This window comes from Garra rufa, chromosome 11, assembly GCF_049309525.1.
Source record: "Garra rufa chromosome 11, GarRuf1.0, whole genome shotgun sequence".
Classification (NCBI taxonomy): domain Eukaryota; kingdom Metazoa; phylum Chordata; class Actinopteri; order Cypriniformes; family Cyprinidae; genus Garra; species Garra rufa.
The window spans coordinates 49,185,557-49,206,745 of NC_133371.1; the positions used below are offsets into that span (position 1 = coordinate 49,185,557).

Consider the following 21,189-nt stretch of genomic DNA (forward strand, 5'->3'; position numbering starts at 1 on the left):
CTTCAGCAATAAAAAAGAAAAACAAATGTTAGATTATCTTGAGTAACTTTTGCTTATTAGTATTTATTAGCATTGGATCATTAAAGGTCAGCAGAAAAGACATCGGTTAATAAAATGGGATTAAATACATAAAGGATATTTGTATTATTGAACATATTTAATTATTGCAGGTTTGCGTTGAATTTCAACGTTTTTGTTCATTTTGAGGAACACTGGATCTGTTTTTTAGTGAGTGAGATGAATTAATGCATGTTCACATTTATTCTAGAACTAAAGTAACATCTTACTCACAATTTCTCTCAACATGGGGATTTTAATCAATAACTGGGGAAAAGTAACTGCTGTTACTTATTTGGAAAAGTAAGACATTTTCTTGTAAATGAAAAAGTAATGCATTACAAAAAGAATAAAAGTAAAACTTTTACTACAAAATCAAAGTTTAAAATGTAATTTTTTTTATTAAATAATAAAAATGTCTAATTAAAGTGAGTGATTTTAAAATAAGCCATAAAAAGCATTTTAGTTACTTGAGATAAAATAAATCTCAACTCAAATATATTGTAAATCAGCTATAACTAAAACCAACACATAAAAACTATAAAAATTTCAACTAAACATTGAAACATAATTTCTTGGTCAAAATGTTGTTGTTTTTTTATGAAACTTGCCCACATTTAAGTGTCGCATGAATGCATGCATGAAATTAGAATAAAATAAAATGTTCAAAAGCAGAAGTTCAGTTCTTTGTTTTGACACATTGCATGTGCAGATATTCATACAATGAAATATTCTGGGGGTCATGAAAGCTCTGTGAAAATGATGAAAAATGCTGGTGGTGTCTGGCAACTTAAAAAAAACACTGGCAAAGAAAGCTGAACACTAAAAAAATAAATAATAAAAAAGGAAATAAAATTACAACTATTAAAATTACAGAGATTCACTTTCAAAGTGAAAACAGGAAATATAAAACGAAATCTAATTCAGAACATGAACAAAAACTATAATAGTTTATGAATGACAGATGCGCACTAGAATGAAGCACAAGGGCAAATTTGTAACCAAAAATGAGCTAAACCTGACAAAGTCTGCAAAAACCTTTCTTTGAGGACGTCCTCATTTGGAAAACTAGTATAACATTTTTTTTGAAAATTGCTGTTAGAGGTATGGGTTAGATTTAGGTTAGAAAATGTGTAAAAATCTGTATATAAAAACAATAGAAGTCTATTTTATGTCTCCATTTTGATAGTGAAGTAAACGTGTGAGTGTGTGAAGGGCGTCTCACCTGTACAGCCGGTCGTTCCTTTCCTGACGGAGAAGCCGAGGTCACAGTGACAGATGAACGAGCCCTTTGTGTTTTCACACTTCCCGCTCAGACAGATGTTTGGATTGAGCTCACACTCGTTCACATCTGACAAACACACACACAGATTGATTTAGAGAATGAATGTTTTGTATGAATGTATAAGTGAGTATGCACTTGTTTGTCTTGTTTTCAGCCAAAATATCTAAATATTCTTAAATCAAAAAGGGTTTTCTAGACGACTAAAAATTGTTTTCTTGTTTTCAGAAAAAGCAAGTTAAAATTAAGTGAGTTTTTGTTTAAAACCAGCAAAATATTCTGCCAGTGGGGCAAGAGAAACAAACTTTTTTTCTGTTTGAAATAAGATTTTTTTTCTTACTCCATTGGCAGATTATTTTGCTTGTTCTAAGCAAAAACTTGCCTAATTTTGACTTGTTTTTTCTGAAAACAAGAAAATGATTTTTAGATATTTTAGCTGGAAACAAGACAAAAAAATCTAAGAAAATCATTTCGCAGTGTGCAAGTAAAGAAACACAATATTTCAACATTTTTAGTAAGCATTTGATTGAGATGATTTAATTGTTTCATTTTGATTTCAAATGTTTTTCTCCTTTACATTTTTATGATTTACAGTTGAAGTCAAAAGTTTACATCCCCCTTTCAGAATCTGCAAAATGTTAATTATTTTACCAAAATAAAAGGAGTCATACAGTACAAAATGCATGTTATTGTTTTTTTAGTACTGACCTGAATAAGATAATTCACATAAATGATGTTTACATTTAGTCCACAAGAGAAAATAAGAGTTGAATTTATAAAACGTTTACATCCCGTTGATTCTTAATACTGGTTTGTTCTCTGAATGATCCACAGCTGTGTTTTTTTGTTTAGTGATAGTTGTTCATGAGTCCCTTGTTTGTCCTGAACAGTTAAACTGTCTGCTGTTCTTCAGAAAAACCCTTCAGCTCCCACAAATTCTTTGGTTTTCCAGCATTTTTGTGTATTTGAACCCTTTCCAACAAAGACTGTATAATTTTGCGATCCATCTTTTGACACTGAGGACAACTGAGGGACTCATATGCAACTATTACAGAAGGTTCAAACACTCACTGATGCTCCAGAAGGAAAAAACATGCATTAATTAATTAACTTTTGGACAGAATGGAGATGTGTACATTTTTCCTATTTTGCCTAAATATCATATTTTTATTTAGTTCTGCCCTTCAGAGGCTACAGAAGATACTTACATGTTTCCCAGAGAAGAAAATAAGTTACATTTACTTATCACCTCATCAATGTTAGTTTGGAAAACCCTGCATTATAGTGCGCAGTGTATTTTAAACAATACCATGGGATTACCACAGTATGTCCACATATCCAAGCAGGGGTTTGTGTGATGAATGCTGATGTTCTCATGTCCTCAGCCTCATTACTGAAAGAGTGAGTGAATAAATGAGTGTGATTTACCCAGACATGATTTCATATCCTCAGACGACATGTAGCCGTCAAAACACAGGCACTGGAATTCACCGGGGATGTTGGTGCACTGACCGCCGTGACAGATGTCAGGACTGTCCTCACACTCATCGATATCTGCACACACACAACAGCAGCCAGAGGTCAGTACAGCATCAGTGTGTGTGTGTGTGTGTGTGTGTGTGTGTGTAATGTGTAGTATGTGTGTGTGACCTGTGCAGCTCCTGAGGTCAGGCATGAGGGCATAACCGCGGCGACAGCTGCACTCGTAACTCCCTTCTGAATTTGTGCAGAACGTCTCACAGCCGCCGTTCTCAATGGTGCATTCATCAATATCTGAAACACAAACACGTGTCACATTTACACATCACTGACTGTGTTTGCCTGCATCAGATCCTGTTTAAAGTCTATTCTTGGCTCACAGTCTTAATGTGCAGCTTATATGCGTTCCCCGCTTAAAAGTTTGGGATCAGTAAAAATTGTAATGCTTTTTAAAGGACTTTTCAGCTTCGGCTGCGTTTATTTGATTAAAAATACCGAAAAATGTAATATTGTGAAATGTTAATGCAATTTAAAATAGCGGTTTTCTATTTTAATATACTATACTTAATATCCTTTGAAATAAAGCGTGGAAGAAAAAAAATTTCTGATGCATCGCAATTCTCTCTTCAACGATTCTGAGCTTGTCTTTTTCTCCACATATGGCTAGAGATGCTGCAGGCTTCACTGCACAGAATTTGCACTGTGAGACATGTGCGCATTGCTTGACAGTGTGTGCTTCCACCCGCCGTGTTTTACTTTAGATAGGCTTTCATTTCTGCCGTTTGGAATGCAGTACTATTAGATGCACCAAACTCACACTCTGACAGACTTTCACGTGCTCTTTTTGTTTGTTCGTCTTAAAGCTTGATTGCAAATGCGGTTAAATGCATTTGCATTTTCAAATACTTTTATACGAAATTGAGTTATGTTGTGTTTTCAGAGCAAAACATCTGATATGTGGACATAGATGTGTGCATTAGTTTGAATACAGCCTGTTAAAGCCGCCACTGTCTCTGATGTAAACTTTTGGATACTTAAAGAACACTTGTTTTAAATAAGTAAAAGTAGCCTGCTTATATAATTTAAAAAAAGTATATTTTGCACAAAATAAATTTGATTTAAAATGTATATGAAAATGTAGCCATGTGCAGTAATATTGAAAACTGAGAATGTGACACATAGTGATATTTAGTTGATAATGAAAATTGTAATTAAATTAAACCTGATGGACATCGAAAGTATATAGACAAGTATTTTATTGCTGTACTTTTTTTTGACTTATCTTTAATTTATGTATTATTTATTTATTTATTTGTGTTTTTATCTGGTTATAATGAAAAATGTAACTGTTGTATTAATATGTATGACAATGTTTGAAAATAAAAATAATAATAATAATAATTAAATCTTGAAACCAGTGATTTTAAGATGGCAGTACTGACATACAGAGATTACAACTAGAAACAAAAAGCATAGAAACTGCAATTTTACATTTTGTAAACATAAAGTTGTAACAAAATTTACAAATTTAAAAAAGCAGAAGAATTAATTCAAGAATCGTTCTGAAAACGGATCATGACTCCCAGAATCGGGATCGGATCATGAAGTGCCTGAAGATTCCCACCCCTATTTAAAATATCATTTATTCCTGTGATGCAAAGCTGAATTTTCAGCATCATTACTCCAGTCTTCAGTGTCACATGATCCTTCAGAAATCATTCTAATATGCTGATTTATTATCAGTGTTTTGGAACCTGTGATACTTATTTCAGGATTCTTTGATCAATAAACCGAACAGCAAAAAAAGAACAGCGTTTATTTAAAATAGAAAACGTTTGTAACAATAAAACTTTCATTCATTCTCAGCAAGGATGTTTTAAATTGATAAAAAGTGATAGTAAAGACTTCGATGTTGAATAAATGCTGTTTTTTTTTTTACTTTTTATTCATCAAAGAATTCTGAAAAAAAATTACTAATAATCAGCATATTAGAATGATTTCTGAATGATCATGTGATGCTGAAGACTGCAGTACACTGCAAAAAATGCTTTTCTTACTTAGACTTTTTATCCGGTTTCCAGCCAAAATATCTGAAAATTCTTAAATCAAGAAGGATTTTCTAGACGAGTAAAAATCATTTTCTTGTTTTCAGAAATAACAAGTCAAAATTAAGTTTTTGTTTAGAACAAGCAAAATAATCTGCCAATGGGCTAAGCAAAAAAAATCTTCAAACAGACAAAGCAAGATTATTTTTCTAACCCCATTGGCAGATTATTTTGCTTGTTTTAAGCAAAAATGCACTTAATTTTGACTTTTTTTTCTGAATATAAGACAATAATTTTTACTCGTCTAGAAAATCCTTCTTGATTTAAGAATTTTTAGATATTTTGTCTGGAAACAAGACAAAAAAATCTAAGCTAGAAAAGCCTTTTTTGCAGTGTAAGCAGCACAACTGTTTCCAACATTGATGATAAATCAGTATATTAGAATGATTTCTGAAGGATCATGTGACACTGAAGACTGCAGTAATGATGCTGAAAATGCAGCTTTGCATCACAGAAATAAATTAGATTTTAAATTGCATTAAAATAAAACTGTTACTTTTTCTGTATTTTTGATCATATAAATGCAACTCTGATGAGACTTTTTTTTTTAATCATTAAAATTGTACTGATCCCAATTTGAGCGGCAGTGTATATCTCTGTTTTGAGGAGCACATTTTCACACATTCATCCAACATTCTGCAGAACAAGAGCACTGAGTTTAAAACACAAGCGGCCTGTTTAACGCACAGGAAAGAGTAACGACAAACTCAATTAGGATTGTTTGAGTGCGAGAGCTGCTGTCTGGACTTGACGTCAAGGGAAAACAGTGATTCATGTGGGAAACGCCACATTTAATATGAGTGTCAGTGCGGTGAGCCTCTGTGTGTCTTACCGATGCACGACAGTCTGTCTTCGGTGGATTTGTAGCCGGTGTTGCATGAGCACTGATAGCGTCCCACCATGTTCACACACTGACCGTTCCTGCACAGCTTGTCGCTCAGTTCACACTCGTTGATATCTGCAGAGAAAAAACACACAATGAACAAAAACTGTGAATGCAGGAAGGTTTGGGTTAAAATTTACAATCCAACTTAGGAGTTTCCCATCAATGCATGAAACACAGTTACACACACGTACTGACCCAGACACGCAGAGCCGTCGAGAGCGATCTCGTGACCCTCTGGACACTCGCAGCGGAAGCTGCCCTCGGTGTTGATGCATTCACCTCCTCTGCAGAGCAAAGGGTTGCGCTCACACTCATCGATGTCTGAAACATAACACTACATGTCAGGTCAACTTCTTTAACTCCAGTGACACGTTTTTACACTGCAAAAAAATGCTTTTCTTACTTAGATTTTTTGTCTAGTTTCCAGCCAAAACATCTAAAAATTCTTGAATCAGGAGGTAAAAAAATTGTGTCTTGTTTTTAGTAAAAACAAGTCAAAATTAGGTGAGTTTTTGCTTAAAACAAGCTAAATAATCTGCCAATGGGGTAAGAAAAATAATCTAGTTGTCTGCTTGAAATAAGATTTTTTTTCTTACCCCATTGGCAGATTATTTAGCTTGTTTTAAGCAAAAACTCACTTAATTTTGACTTGTTTTTACTAAAAACAAGATAATAATTTTTACTCGTCTAGAAAATCCTTCCTGATTCAAGAATTTTGAGATATTTTGGCTGGAAACAAGACAAAAAATCTAAGTAAGAAAAGCATTTTTTGCAGTGTAGGATTATCTAACTTAGTGTTTTTGTCTTGTTTCTAATCAAAATATATTAAAAAAAAAACTTAATTTAAGATGCATTTACTACATAAGTCTTGTTTCCAGGGGGAACAACTAAATTAAGAGCTGTTTGCCTAAAATAAGTCAAATTATCTGGCAATGGGGTAAGTAAAATACTCTTGGTTTAAGAATATTTTACTCACTCCACTGGCAGATCATTTTATTTGTTTCCAGGGGAAGAAAAACTAAATGAAGTGCATTTTGCTTAAAACAAGATTGAATATCTTATGTAATTTTGCTTATTTAGTAAATGCATCTTAATTTTAGAATTTTTAGACATTTTGACTCAAAAACAAGACAAAAATACTAAGTAAGATAAGGTTTTCTTGCAGTGTAAAAGACAAAAGATGCAACGCAACAGTCAAACACGTCCATCAAGTGCATGTTTACATAGGAAAGCTTTGGAAAAGCAGATATCTAAACTGCAAAAAAATATTTTCCTCCTTAGTATTTTTGTCTTGTTTTCTGGTATAAATATCTAAGAATTCTTGAATCAGGATGAATTTACTTAAGTAAAATGACTTAAGATATTATGTCTTGTTTCTAAAAAAATTACCCAAATTTTGTTAGTTTTTGCTTAAATGGGGTAAGCAAAATAATCTAGTTTTCTGATTGAAATAAGATTATTTTGCTTACTCCATTGGAAGATTATTTTGCTAGTTTCAAGAAAAACTCACTTAATTTTTACTTTTGTAACAATTTTTACTTCTTCAATAATTCTTCTTGATTTGAGAATTATTAGATATTTTCGTTGTAAGCAAAACAAAAAATAAGTAAGAAAAGCATTTTTTCCCGTATATTTGTAGCAATAGAGAAAAATACATTGTATGGGTCAAGAATATTTAAAATCATTAGGATATTAAGTAAAGATCATGTTCCATGAAGATTTTGAAAATTTCCTACCATAAATATATCAGAACATATATATCATATAATTTTTGATTAGTAATATGCATTCCTAAGAACATCATTTGGACGATTTTCTTAATATTTAGATTTTTTGCACCCTCAGATTCTAGATTTTCAAATAGTTCTATCTCTGACAAATATTGTCCTATTCTAACAAACCATACATCAATGGAAAGCTTCTTATAAAATTGTATAAATCTCAAATTGTGGTCTAGGGTCAATATTTGCCTTCATATTTCCTACATATTTTCTGCATTTAACAAATGAATTTGTTAACTCATGTGCTGCACTTTGAAGTTGAATGTTACTTGAATCATGTTGTGGTTACATTTTTAAATTTGAAATCTTGTTGAAAACTGTTGAAATCTTGAATCTTGAAACTTTCTGAAAAACAGTGAGCGTCTCACCCATGCAGTTCTTCATCATCATGAACCCGCTCTCATATCCGGGGAAACAATCGCACCGGAAATCACCGGCTGTGTTCACACACGTGCCCTGACCGCACAGATCAGGAGAGATGCGGCACTCATCGATATCTGTGAAAACACACACATGAAGAGTGAAAACAGCACTTGACATCAGCGGTTCTCAACCAACCAGGTGAGTTAAAATAAGAAAAAAGTCAAACTATAAATCATGATCTTACTTTAGGTTGTTAGTCATAAAAGTCATAAAAATTCAAAAGAAACATTTTAATATTTTTATTATGAATATACATTTAAGCAGTTATGCCAAGCTCTAAAATATGTATCAGGTCTAAAATGACAAAAAAAATTTTTTTTAATGATTTTTAAAATTAGAAATGACTGGAAAAGTAATGCTGATTTATTGGTTTAAGGGGAGACACTGCAGGCAAAAACAGTTTTTTCATGCACCTGTCAAGTTTTTTGGTGTTTCATAAAGTGTTTTTTCAGACTAGTGGAAAGAAAACATCCAAAAGACACTGTTAAGTGTTTATTTTATAGCACTTTATCTATTTGTGTCAATAGATTTCAATTACAATACATTTTTAAAGGCTGTTTTTTCAAAATTATTTTTTTCTCCTACACTGAGCCGTAAATCTCCACTTCAGTAGCACTTACACACAACACACTTTACATTTTTATTCCTGTCTATATCCTGACGATTTTTACAGAGGGATTCGTTCATATAGAATTTGCTTGATTTTATATAACATTTTATTCCCCTACAAATGGTAAAATAAAAAATACATTGTTTTTTTCTGAATTATGGCATGACAATATGAGATACCCAAAATTCCCTCTGTAAACTTCATCCAGTGTTTAGATGTTTGTCTAGAAATTTATGCAAATTGGCACATAGTTCATTTTAGAAAACGTGTAATACAAAAAATGTTTGCAATTATTAATGTAATCAACTTGCTGGGTAAGGTGATAACTATTAGTTAATTTTTTTTACCCTGTTCACCTGCAGTGTCTCGCGTTTAGAAGAAACCTAAAGAACACTGAGCTCCTAAAATGCCTGGAAACCTGAAGTTTAATTATTTGAAATATAATTATAATTACAATTTATTTATTTGAATCTCTGGACACTTACATTTTCTTCAAATGAAATGAAATTAAATTAAATAATTCATATTTATAAAATCTGAAAACACAACTGTCTCAGATGAATCAGAGAAAAATTATTAAACATTGCTTTGGAAAGTGAGGAGCGCTAGAGTTGAAGATGTTGTGAACCTGCTACTAATCAGCATGAAATGTTTGTTTTATTTCAGAGACATACACAGCTCAAATAGTTTAAACCCTTGATTATGCACAATGATTGTGTGTCATATAACACATTAGGACTCATTAGTGTTAAAATGCTTGTTTCTGAAGCCCATTTCCTGAGTCTGATCTCACCTGTGCAGTTCCTTTCATCAAAGTCCAGAGCGAAGCCGTTGTCGCACCTGCAGCGGAAACTGCCGATGGTGTTCCTGCAGCGGCCGTTTGTACACAAGCTGTGGATCATTTTACACTCGTTTATATCTGCGGAGAAACCCAACAATGACAAGTCAGGATAAACAAACTAACTAACTGAATGAATGTGTGAGTTTGTGGATGAACGCGGCCCGTCCGTCTCACGCACCTTTCAGGAAGGGTTTGCCGTTGATGAAGTCTCCGCGGTGGGAGAAACCGGGTCGAGGGCAGAGCTGGCCGTATTCCGGCGTTCCTTTCTCCGGACACTCGTCACATTCCGGACCCCAGGCCACGCCCACGGAGCAACAGCAGGCGTCCACACGGTGCCGCCCGGGAATCGGAGCGCCGCAGCGCTCGTCGATGTGTGTGAGGTAACACAGCTCTGTACGCAGGTCTGCAAACACACACACATTCCTCTGATTACTGAATTAAAAAAACTAGATTTAAAGGAACACTCCACTTTTTTTGGAAATAGGCTCATTCTCCAACTCCCCCCGAGTTAATAAGTTGAGTTTTACCGTTTTGAAATCCATTCAGCCGTTCTCCTGTTCTGGCGATATCACTTTTAGCATAGCTTAGCATAGATCATTGAATCCTATTAGACCAATAGCATCGTGTTCAAAAATGACCAACGAGTTTCCATATTTGTCCTATTTAAAACTTGACTCTTCTGTAGTTATATCGTGTACTAAGACCGGCGGAAAATGTAAAGATGCGATTTTCTAGGCCGATAAGATTAGGAACTACACTACCATTCCGGCGTAATAGTCAAGGAAGTTTGCTGCTGTAATATGGCTGAAGCAGGCGGAGTAATATCACGCAGCACATGAAATTAGTTCCCAGCTGGGTAACTGCTAATGTGACCGGCTTTTTGAAATTGTGACTGAACTTCAGGCGCTGCGTGATATTACTGCACCTGCATGTATGTTATTTAATTCCTGTCATCTGTAAATAAGACATGTGCACGCTGGATGTGAATTGGAATATAAACGCAGAACAGTCCAACTGTCCATATGCATAATAAAAATGATTCAATTAAAGTTTAATTTAGAATAAACAGATCCACAGCTGTTCTCAATTGCTTTTCTTTAGCAGTGAAATTTATTTTCACATTTAAAGGGTCAGTTCACCCAAAAATGAAAATTAGCTCATTATTTACTCACCCTCCAGTCATCCTAGGTGTTTATGACTTCCTTCTTTCAGACGAATTCAATCAGAGCTATATTAAAAATTGTTCTGGCATTTCCAAGCTTTAGAATTTAGAATTTCCAAATGAAGATCCATCCATAATAATAAAAAAATAATGTCTCACACGGCTCCGGGAGGTGAATAAAGGCCTACTGTAGCGAATCGATGCATTTTTTGTGAGAAAGATCCATGTTTAAAACAAAATAATGACTTTAATCTAGCTTGCGCTCAATGTTGTACACGGAAACAGTGGGTGGATGACGTAGGACGTCGGCGGTTAGGAGATCAAAACAAAACAACGGTCACCAATTAGAGGTACGAAACAAGGACTTGCCAAAAGGAGACTGGTTTTCATTTGCTAAAGTAAGGAGACTTTGCTTCCTTTGCTCCTGTAAACAAATGTTGGTTTGTGTGAGACTCACAGGTGCATGCTTCATCAGCCTGGAACGACTTTCGTGTACGACAGTTTGCGCAAACTAGATTAAAGTGATTGTTATGTTTTAAATGTAAATATTTTTGTTACAAAAATGCATCAATTTCGCTACAGAAGGTCTTTATTCACCCCCCGGAGCCATTATGGATGGATGCACTTTATTAGACTTTTGGACAGATTAGTTTTGGACAGATGAAAACAAACAACCACCAATTGTTAAAAGAAAGCTCGGAAATGGCAGGATAATTTTTAATATAACTCTTGATTGGATTTATCTGAAAGGAAGGAAGTCATATACACCTAGGATACATGGAGGGTGAGTAAATAATTGGCTAATTTAAATTTTCGGCTGAACTAATCCTTTAACTAACTAAACAAATAAAGTGCAGACTAAAATAACTTTAATATTATTTGTTTATTTTATTTAAACTATGTTTATTTATAACAAAACAGTGTTTACCGTTTTTACCATTTATGCAATTTTTCTGTGCCAACATTTTAAAAACACAAACATGAATCTGAAAATTGAAGTCAGAATAGGTTTATGGGTAATGTATTCATTATAAAAGTATTCTACTGGTGTTTCATACGTACCAATGCAGGTTCTTCCACTGGAGTCCACCGTCATCCCAGTGGGACACTGGCAAGTAAATGAGCCGTCCGTGTTCACACACTTTCCATTGATGCAGACGCCGGGAAACACCTCACACTCGTTCACATCTGCACAAACACACACAGATGAATCAGGTGAATATAAGGCTAAAATAAGTGCTGGACTCGTGGCCTGAGATCTCACCCTCACAGACGGTCCCCTTCACTCGCGCGTAACCTTTAGAGCAGAACGGATCTGAAACACACAACACACGCATTTACCAAACAAACACTCAACTCAGATTAGAAAACCAGCTTTGCAATAATGATAAAGATTCTTTAATGTTTCTGGAAGAGCCTGTTATGGTTACCAGGTCTGCATTTATTTGATCAAAAATACAGTAAAATGTTAAATATTATTAGAATTTAAAACAGCATCTTTTATGTGAATATCTGTTCAAATGTAATTGATTGCTGTGATCAAAGCTTGAGTCTTTAGTGAACAGGATCCTTCAGAAATCATTCTAATATGCTGATTCGCTGCTCAACAAACATTTCTGATTATTATCAGAACATGGTAGGATGGGTTAGTTAGTGGTTTCTCGTTCTGGTTTTCTCACCTGGTTCACATTTGGCACACGGTGAGCCCCAGGCCGCCCCCAGCGTGGCGCAGCAGTGAGATTTCAGCGTCGCTCCATTAATGTTAATCTCACACTGTCCGTTCACCACCTTCAGCCAACATGTGCCCTTAGTGGTCTCTGAAACACACAAACAGTATGAGGTTCGACCCTGGAGCACAAAACCAGTCTTAAGTAGCACAGGTATATTTGTAGTAATAGTCAAAAATACATTGTATGGGTCAAAATGATCAATTTTATGGCAAAAATCATTAGGATATTAAGTAAAGATCATGTTCCATGGAGATATTTTGTAAATTTTCTACTGTAAATATATTAAAACTTAATTTTTGACTAGTAATGTGCATTGCGCAGATGTTCATTTGGACAACTTTAAAGGCGATTTTCTCAATATTTAGATTTTTTTTGCACCCTCAGATTCCAGATTTTCACATAGTCGTATCTCGGCCAAATTATTTTTGTATTTATTTTTAGCTTATTAATCTCTTATGATTGGTTTTGTGGTCTAGGGTCACATATGACGACGTGTGAGAGGACAGGAAGTGCACTCACCCACACAAAGAGCTCCTGAGCTGTCCAGTGTGCTTCCCGCAGAGCAGAGACACGCAAACGACCCGGCGCTGTTCTTACACTCGCCGTTCACACAGGGGTTACTCAAACACTCGTCGACGTCTGAACACACACACAGGGATCATCAGACATGATTACAGCATGTAAACACTCAAAATGATCCATATACGAAATAAAACAGCAAAAATGTGAAACGGCAACTCTTTGAACACTCAAAAAGATTTGAAAAAGGGAGATTCACTGAATCAAAGTTTTATGTCAGTACCTCAAAATTGACAGTTTGAACTGATTCACTGAAATGAAGCAAACTCCTATCCCATTTTAAAGGAGAAGTTCACTTCCAGAACAAAAATTTACAGATAATTTACTCACCTTCTGTCGTTTTTTTCTTCAGTTGTAAAGAAATTATGTTTTTTGAGGAAAACATTCAGGAATGTTCTCCATATAGTGGACTCCTATGGTGCCCTGAGTTTGAACTTCCAAAATGCAGTTTAAATGCAGCTTCAAAGGACTCTAAACGATCCCAGCCGAGGAAGAAGGGTCTTATCTAATGAAACGATCAGTCATTTTCTTTAAAAAAAAAAAATATTTATACACTCTTTAACCACAAATGCTCATCTTGTCTAGCTCTGCGATGCGCATGCGTACTCCGGTTCAAGACAGTTAGGGTATGTCAAACAACTTCAAAAACCATCCTACATCGCTGTTTTACCAAGGATTTTTAACAAAGGGTGTTTGATCTTCTTTGCACGTTCACTTTGTAAACATTGGGTCGGTACTTCTGCAGAGATGTAGGATGATTTTAAAGTTGGAGGAGAAAATGAGATGGGAGTTTTTCGACATCGCAAAGCTAGACAAGATGAGCATTTGTGTTTAAAAAGTATATAAATTGTACATTTACTTAGAAAGTAAGTTATTGTTTCACTAGACAAGACCCTTCTTCCTCGGCTGGGATAGTTTAGAGCTCTTTAAAGCTGCGTTTAAACTGCATTTTGGAAGTTCAAACTCACAGAATACTCACAGCATAGAAGTCCACTATATGGAGAACATTCCTGAAATGTTTTCCTCAAAAAGAAAAAAAAATCTTTACAACTGAAGAAAGAAAGACTTATCCATCTTGGATGACAAGAGTAAATCATCTGTAAATTTTTGTTCTGGAAATGAACTTCTCGTTTAAAACTTTAACATTTTATACTTGAAATATGCATTAAGAACATTTATGAGTTAGGGTGCAAACAAATAACTGAATCAAGTTCACAGAAAGGAATCAAACTGATCAACTCTTGCTCTGTTTTCAGCTGAAATGGTGTGTGTGTGTGTGTGTGTGTGTGTGTGTGTGTGTGTGTGTGTGTGTGTGTGTGTGTGTGTGTGTGTGTGTGTGTGTGTGTGTAACGTGACCCACCTTCACACACCTCTGTCTCGGGCTGGAAGGTGAAGCCCTTTGGACAGTGGCAGGTGAAGCTGCCAGGCGTGTTTCTGCACAGGCCGTTCTCACACAGGTGTCTGTTCATCATGCACTCGTCCACATCTGAAACACAGACGCACACGCGTGATATAGATGTCTAAACGCTTCACACGCTAATGTCTGCAGTGATACTGACCGACGCAGGTCTTGCCGCTGATGTCCACCTCAAAGCCCAGATTGCAGTTACACTTGTATGTTCGGAGCATGTTTTCGCACACGCCGTTCTGACAGATTTCAGGATCCAGCGCACACTCGTTTATATCTGAGAGAGAAACATAAAATACATGAATTAGTCTCACAACGAACATAACCAACTCATATTTCACCCATAATTCATAAGAAAAAGTGAGACTTTTTTAATTATTAAAATATTTGTATTCATGATTTAATTTTTTTTATAATTTATAATATTATTTGTTTATATAACTATAATAATTATTAACTATAATTTAGGGCTGTCAAATGATTAATCGTGATTAATCACATCCAAAATAAAAGTTTGTTTTTACATAATATATGTGTGAGTACTGTGTACATTTATTATGTATATAAAAATACACACACTTGCATGTATATATATTTGATGCAAAATGTTATATGTAACTAAAAAGAGTTTATATGTATATAGAATTAAATATAAATATAAATATATATAGACAACTATTATTATAATACATGTACGTGTATGTATTTATATATACATTATTAATATACTCAGTACTCACACATATTTTATGTAAAAACAAACTTTTATTTTGGATGTGATTAATCACGATTAATCATTTGACAGCCCTACTATAATTATATTATTTAATAGAACAATACAGTTTATAAATACATTTTATAAAATAAAAGTATGTAATTAGGTACTATTGTTGTTGTTGTTATATTTATTATATCAAATATAGTTGTTTAGTAATTCTAAATAATTATAGAAATTATTTATTTATTAATTTCTTCTTTTTTTTTTTTTTTTTTTTTTTGAGGTTGAAATATGAGCTTCTACACAGTTCTTTTCTATACATATAAGTGTGTGTAAGTGTGTTTTTGGCCGCACCTCTGCCGTCAGTCGTGGTTCCTGGGCCGTGACTGCAGAGAGCCGAAAACTCAGCTGGAATATAAACACACAATTTAACAATGTGTTCGCAGATGCCAGAGCACTTTAAACATGGCTGCAGTGTATGTGTGTGTGTGTGTGTGTGTGTGTGTGTGTGTTAAAGGTTCCAGTCACACACTGAGAGGCTTCAATCTGAGACATGCTGAACCTCTCAAGGCGCTGATGTCATCCATGATGTCATGGTTTCCATGGCAAGGAGAGGTGAGGAGTGATGTGTGGGAGCTGCTGCTGGAGGGACACACTAGTGCAGAGTCACGCTACACCCGTGTGTGTGTGTGTGTGTGTGTGTGTGTGTGTGTGTGTGTGTGTGTGTGTGTGTACCTGAGTTGAGTGGTGGGCACGGCTGGCACGGTTCTCCATAGGCGTACTCCACACTGGCGCAGCAGCACTCGGATTTGGTGACGGCGCCGAAGAACGGTCGCACGCACTGACCACGCTTATAACCGCCGTAACACGTGCTGCGCATGTGTGTGTCTGCAGGAGAGCAAAAGTGTCCTCAGCGTCGCATTCCGAAAACAACAACATGCCGTGATAAACAGCCATCGACTAAACGACTGCAGAACAACATTTCAACACTCACAACAACAAACAAAACCCTTAATGAGACAGTGAACAACAAACCCTGTGTGTGCATTTGTGCGTGTGTGAGTGTGCGAGAGAGAGTCCGTGAGTGAGTGAGTGTTTGTGTGTGCACAAGAAAGAGAGTTTGTGTGTGTGTGTGTGTGTGTGTGTGTGTGTGTGTGTGTGTGTGTGTGTGTCTGTGTGTGTGTGTGTCTGTGTGTGTGTGTGTCTGTGTGTGTGTGTGTGTGTGTACCTGGTATTCATCACGTTGTGGGGACCAAATGTCCCCACAAGGATAGTAATACCAGTAGATTTTGACCTTGTGGGGACATTTCTCAGGTCCCCATGAGGAAACAGGCTTATAAATCATGCACAATGAGTTTTTTTGATGAAGTAAAAGTGTGCACAGTCTCCTGTGAGGGCTAGGTTTAGGTGTAGGGTAGGTGTAGGGCCATAGAAAGTACGGTTTGTACAGTATAAAAACCATTACGCCTATGGAATGTCCCCATAAAACATGTAAACCCAACGTGTGTGTGTGTGTGTGTGTGTGTGTGTGTGTGTGTGTGTGTCTCTGCACTCACCTACGCAGACGCGTCCGTCGAGCCCCACGGCGAGTCCCGGCATACACTCGCAACGGAACGATCCCTCAGTGTTGACACAGCGACCATTCATACACATGCCGGGAACCTCACACTCGTCCACATCTGACACAAACACATACAAAACACATGTGACACGCTACACAAACATCTGCAAACATAACACCTCAAACCTGATCAAATCCCTTAATACAAGCCTAATCATACAGCTAACAAAAACAAATACAAAAAACATTTTGTTGTTGCTATTTTCAAGGGTTTTCCAGGCCTTAAATTTCAAAAAGTCAAATTCAAGTACTTCAAGCACTTTAAGCGCCTTGTACGAACCCTTTATAAATAATGTTTTTGCGCTAACGTTTTGAAAACATTATTAATGACCAGGTAGCTCTGAACAAACATTCAAACATTCTATTAACGCTACTAGAAAAAACATATGTTCATAATCTTGCCAGAACATTCTGAGAACGCTCCTAGTTATCAGAGGTTCTCTTCACTACAGCATGAACATGAACAGTAAAGATCTCAAACACAAAGTATTATGACTCAACAGTGTGATGACGGTCTGATTTGTGGATCAGCTGGATCTGTCAGCTTTCATCACACAAGAAAGAGCTGCTAAACATCTGTTCATTAAGTCAAAACTTACATTTTCGTGTGAACTGTTAATGTGAGATCAGTAATACCCATAACTCATCTGAGCTCAGGCTTTCTCTCTAAGAATGAAGCTGAGAGCAATCAGTGTGATCAACAGTGTGTGTGTGTGGTTTCCTGTGTTCTAGACTTGTTCCTCTTGAGACTATACAAATCATTAATGAGCAAGTACATCATATGCATGATTTCAGATGTGTGTGTGTTTGAGGTTTGTCTGTGATTGTGAGGCCCAAATATGTGAAAAGGTCCTTGCTAATGTTCTGATTTTGATCTTAGTGTGATGATTTAGGGCTGGTTAATAACTCTGTGTGTGTGTGTGTGTGTGTGTGTGTGTGTGTGTGTGTGTGTGTGTGTGTGTGTACCTGGTATTCATCACGTTGTGGGGACCAAACGTCCCCACAAGGATAGGAATACCAGTAGATTTTGACCTTGTGGGGACATTTCTTAGGTCCCCATGAGGAAACAGGCTTATAAATCATGCACAATGAGTTTTTTTGAGGAAGTAAAAGTGTGCACAATCTCCTGTGAGGGCTAGGTTTAGGTGTAGGGTAGGTGTAGGGCCATAGAAAATACGGTTTGTACACTATAAAAACCATTACGCCTATGGAATGTCCCCTTAAAACATGTAAACCCAACGTGTGTGTGTGTGTGTGTGTGTGTGTGTGTGTGTGTGTGTGTGTGTGTGTGTGTGTGTTCACTTACCCACACAGAATCGTCCAGTACCATCTAACAAGTATCCAGGTTTGCAGATGCACTTGAAGCTGCCGTCCTCATTGATGCACATGCCGTTCAGACAGATGTTCCTTATCAAACACTCATCAGTGTCTAAAACACACACACACACACACACACACACACACACACACACACACACAAACAACCAAAACACTTCAATATGGTTCAAAAAGGCATCACTTCATGAACATCCAGCACTTTTTCTCGCACCTATATTTTCAAGGACTAACACATAATGTCTGTTTTTTATAACTGACATTTATTTATAACATTGTCTATGTGTGTATAAATATACTGCTCAAAAGTTTGGGATTGGTAAGATTTTTAATGTTTTTTTTTATTTAAAACAATATTTTTCTATATTAATATACATTCAAATTTAATTTATATCTATAATTAAAGTTGAATTTTCAGCATCATTACTCACATGTGTCACATGATCCTTCAGAAATCATTCTAACATGCTGATTTATTATCAGTGTTGGAAACAGTTGTTGCTTAATATTTTTTTTGAATCTGTGATACTTTTTTTCAGAATTCTTTGATCAATAAAAGGTTAAAAAGAACAGCATTTATTTAAAATAAAAGGGTTTCTAACAATATACACTACTGTTCAAAAGTTTGTGATCAGTAAATTTGTATTCTTTCCTTTTTTTGAAAGAAATTCAAACTTTTGTTCAGCAAGGATGTGTTAAATTAATAAAAAGCGGTAGCATAGATTTACATTGTTAGAAAAGATTTATATTTTGAATAAATGCTGTTCTTTTTAACTTGTTTTCATCAAAGAATCCTGAAAAGAGCATTTAGGCCACACCCACACGGGAAAGCTGCCTCCTTGTCATTTCTGACTTATAACAAAAAACAGAACAATGTCAAAAGGTGTACAGTTAACAAGCTAAAAAACACAGAACTATGTTTTTATAAGCTGCCGACCCAAAAAAACGAGTGTTTAAGGACACAAATATTTGTAGATGTCAGGGTATTTCACATTGGGCCATTCAGTTCTCCAACAAAAGGAAGGTAAGGAAAAGGAGCACTGACACAAACCAATAAAATGTAGTTTCTTAATATACCTCCTCCTTTCAGGGTGGGGAAATGGTGACATAGTTAAAAGTAATGAATGTTTACTGTTGCTGTTAAACTCCAGCGGGCGTAGTTCTCAGAGTAACGTGACACGTTTGTGTCCTTAAACGCTCGTTTTTTAGGTCGACAGCTTATAAAAACGTAGTTATGTGTTTTTTAGCTTGTTTACTGTACACCTTGTCACATAGCAGCTTTTAGACATTGCTATGATTTTTGTTATAAGTCAAAATAACAAGGAGGCAGCTTCCCGCAAAACAAAGTCAATGGAGAGGGATGGATTGTTTTCCCCCCAGTGGGCGTGGCTTTCAGATTATGACGCTCTGTCTCTTTAGTAGTATTTCTGAAACCTGTTTGGAAACAATCAGTATTTTTGCATTTCTGCAGTAAAGACTAGCCCTTTAAAAGCAGACACTGGACCAGTGCGGAAGTTACGACTTCTAGTCTAATTTCTGTCACCTTTGAATGCATTTCTGCCCTGAGCCCATGTCTGTCTCTAAACTGCAATGCACTGTGGGTCTCGGCCGGATGCTCACCTTGGCAGTTCCTTCCGTCAACCGAGATCTCGAATCCGGCGTTGCACACGCAGTGAAAGCTGCCCTCCGTGTTGACGCAGCGGCCGTTGTTACAGATGCGACCGTTGGCCACACACTCATCCAGATCTACAGAAAGCAGGCAGACGTGAGCGTGTGAGCGTGTATGTGTGCACACGTGTACAAGTGCCATGTGTGTGTGTGTTTATGTAGGGTTACCTCGACACTCGGTTCTGGTGGCGGTGCTCTGGAACCCAGCGGGACACTGGCAGTAATAGGATCCGGGCGTGTTCACACACTCTCCGTTCACACAGGGGTTCCGCTCACACTCGTTTGCATCTAAACACAAACGCAACACGTGATCGAACGCTCGCCGCAGATGCCTTCTACACGTTTGATATCAGGTGACACACTGACCGATGCATTCGCCGCGGCCGTCCAGTCTGTAGCCCATGTTGCACTCGCAGCGGTAGCTGCCCGGCGTCGGCACGCAGCGGCCGTTGATGCACAGGTTACGAAACGCCTCGCACATGTTCCTGATGCTGACGTTCTGAGGCAGGATGACTGAGAGAGAGACGGGACAACATCAGGCTCAGAGTCTATTATCATTGTGACCCTGGACCACAAAACCAGTCATAAGGTTAAATTTGACAAAACTGAGATGTATACATCATATGAAAGCTACAAATAAATAAGCTTTCTATTGATGTATGGTTTGTTAGGATAGGACAATATTTGGCCGAGATACATCTATTTGAAAATCTGGAATCTGAGGGTGCAAAAAAATCAAAATACTGAGAAAATCACCTTTAAAGTTGTCCAAATTAGGTTCTTAATGCATATTACAAATCAAAAATTACATTTTGATATGTTTACAGTAGGAATTTTACAAAAAATCTTCATGGAACATGAACTTTACTTAATTTCTTAATGATTTTTGGCATAAAAGAAAAATCTAAAATTTTGAGCCATGCAATGTATTTTTGGCTATTGCTACAAATATACCCCAGCGACTTAAGACTGGTTTTGTGCTCCAGGGTCACATTAGGGATTCGGCAACCAAAATTATTAGAGCAAAAAAAAGCTCTTTTTAAATTCAATTGTGCTTCGTTGGTAGGCTACAATGTCTACTAGAATGTTACAAATGTTCAGTGTTAAATAAATATTTTTAAATTGTTGTTTTGTAATTGATTTTTTTCTTTGAAAAGCAAGACAAAACTGTAAAAAAAAAAAAAAAAAACTACATATATCGGCTAGGGATGTCCCGATCAGGTTTTTTTGCCCTCGAGTCCAAGTCCGGGTCATTTGATTTTGAGTATTTGCCGATATCGAGTCGTAAAAATTCCGTCATAATTCATTATTACCCGTCATTTTAATTTTCATATTTTAATTACAACACATTTAATTGCATTTATTTTTGTTCACGTTTTAATTTTTAACATGTTGAAGAGAACAGATGAGACTGCTTAACTTTTCATGTTCAACACCACACCCCGCAGTGACATCGATTTTAATATATTCTCATTTCAATGAGCAGTATTGATCAGTAAATCCC

The 21,189-nt window shown here is 36.2% G+C and overlaps 1 protein-coding gene across 1 annotated transcript in view; it reads right to left on the bottom strand.

The window, feature by feature from the left end:
• The window catches only part of fbn1 (fibrillin 1), an 89,011-nt gene that overhangs the window by 44,029 nt on the left and 23,793 nt on the right, over positions 1-21,189 (bottom strand). The window contains exons 9-29 of the mRNA XM_073850264.1: positions 20,052-20,198; positions 19,854-19,973; positions 19,638-19,763; positions 17,989-18,111; positions 16,618-16,740; positions 15,797-15,949; positions 15,416-15,469; positions 14,495-14,620; positions 14,296-14,421; positions 12,876-12,995; positions 12,306-12,443; positions 11,891-11,941; positions 11,689-11,814; positions 9,643-9,867; positions 9,417-9,542; positions 7,959-8,087; positions 6,005-6,130; positions 5,756-5,881; positions 2,990-3,112; positions 2,768-2,893; positions 1,283-1,408 (exon numbers count right to left, since the gene is read on the bottom strand). Of these exons, the coding sequence (XP_073706365.1) occupies positions 1,283-1,408; positions 2,768-2,893; positions 2,990-3,112; positions 5,756-5,881; positions 6,005-6,130; positions 7,959-8,087; positions 9,417-9,542; positions 9,643-9,867; positions 11,689-11,814; positions 11,891-11,941; positions 12,306-12,443; positions 12,876-12,995; positions 14,296-14,421; positions 14,495-14,620; positions 15,416-15,469; positions 15,797-15,949; positions 16,618-16,740; positions 17,989-18,111; positions 19,638-19,763; positions 19,854-19,973; positions 20,052-20,198 (2,640 nt within the window). The remainder of the gene's footprint in view (positions 1-1,282; positions 1,409-2,767; positions 2,894-2,989; positions 3,113-5,755; positions 5,882-6,004; positions 6,131-7,958; positions 8,088-9,416; positions 9,543-9,642; positions 9,868-11,688; positions 11,815-11,890; positions 11,942-12,305; positions 12,444-12,875; positions 12,996-14,295; positions 14,422-14,494; positions 14,621-15,415; positions 15,470-15,796; positions 15,950-16,617; positions 16,741-17,988; positions 18,112-19,637; positions 19,764-19,853; positions 19,974-20,051; positions 20,199-21,189) is intronic.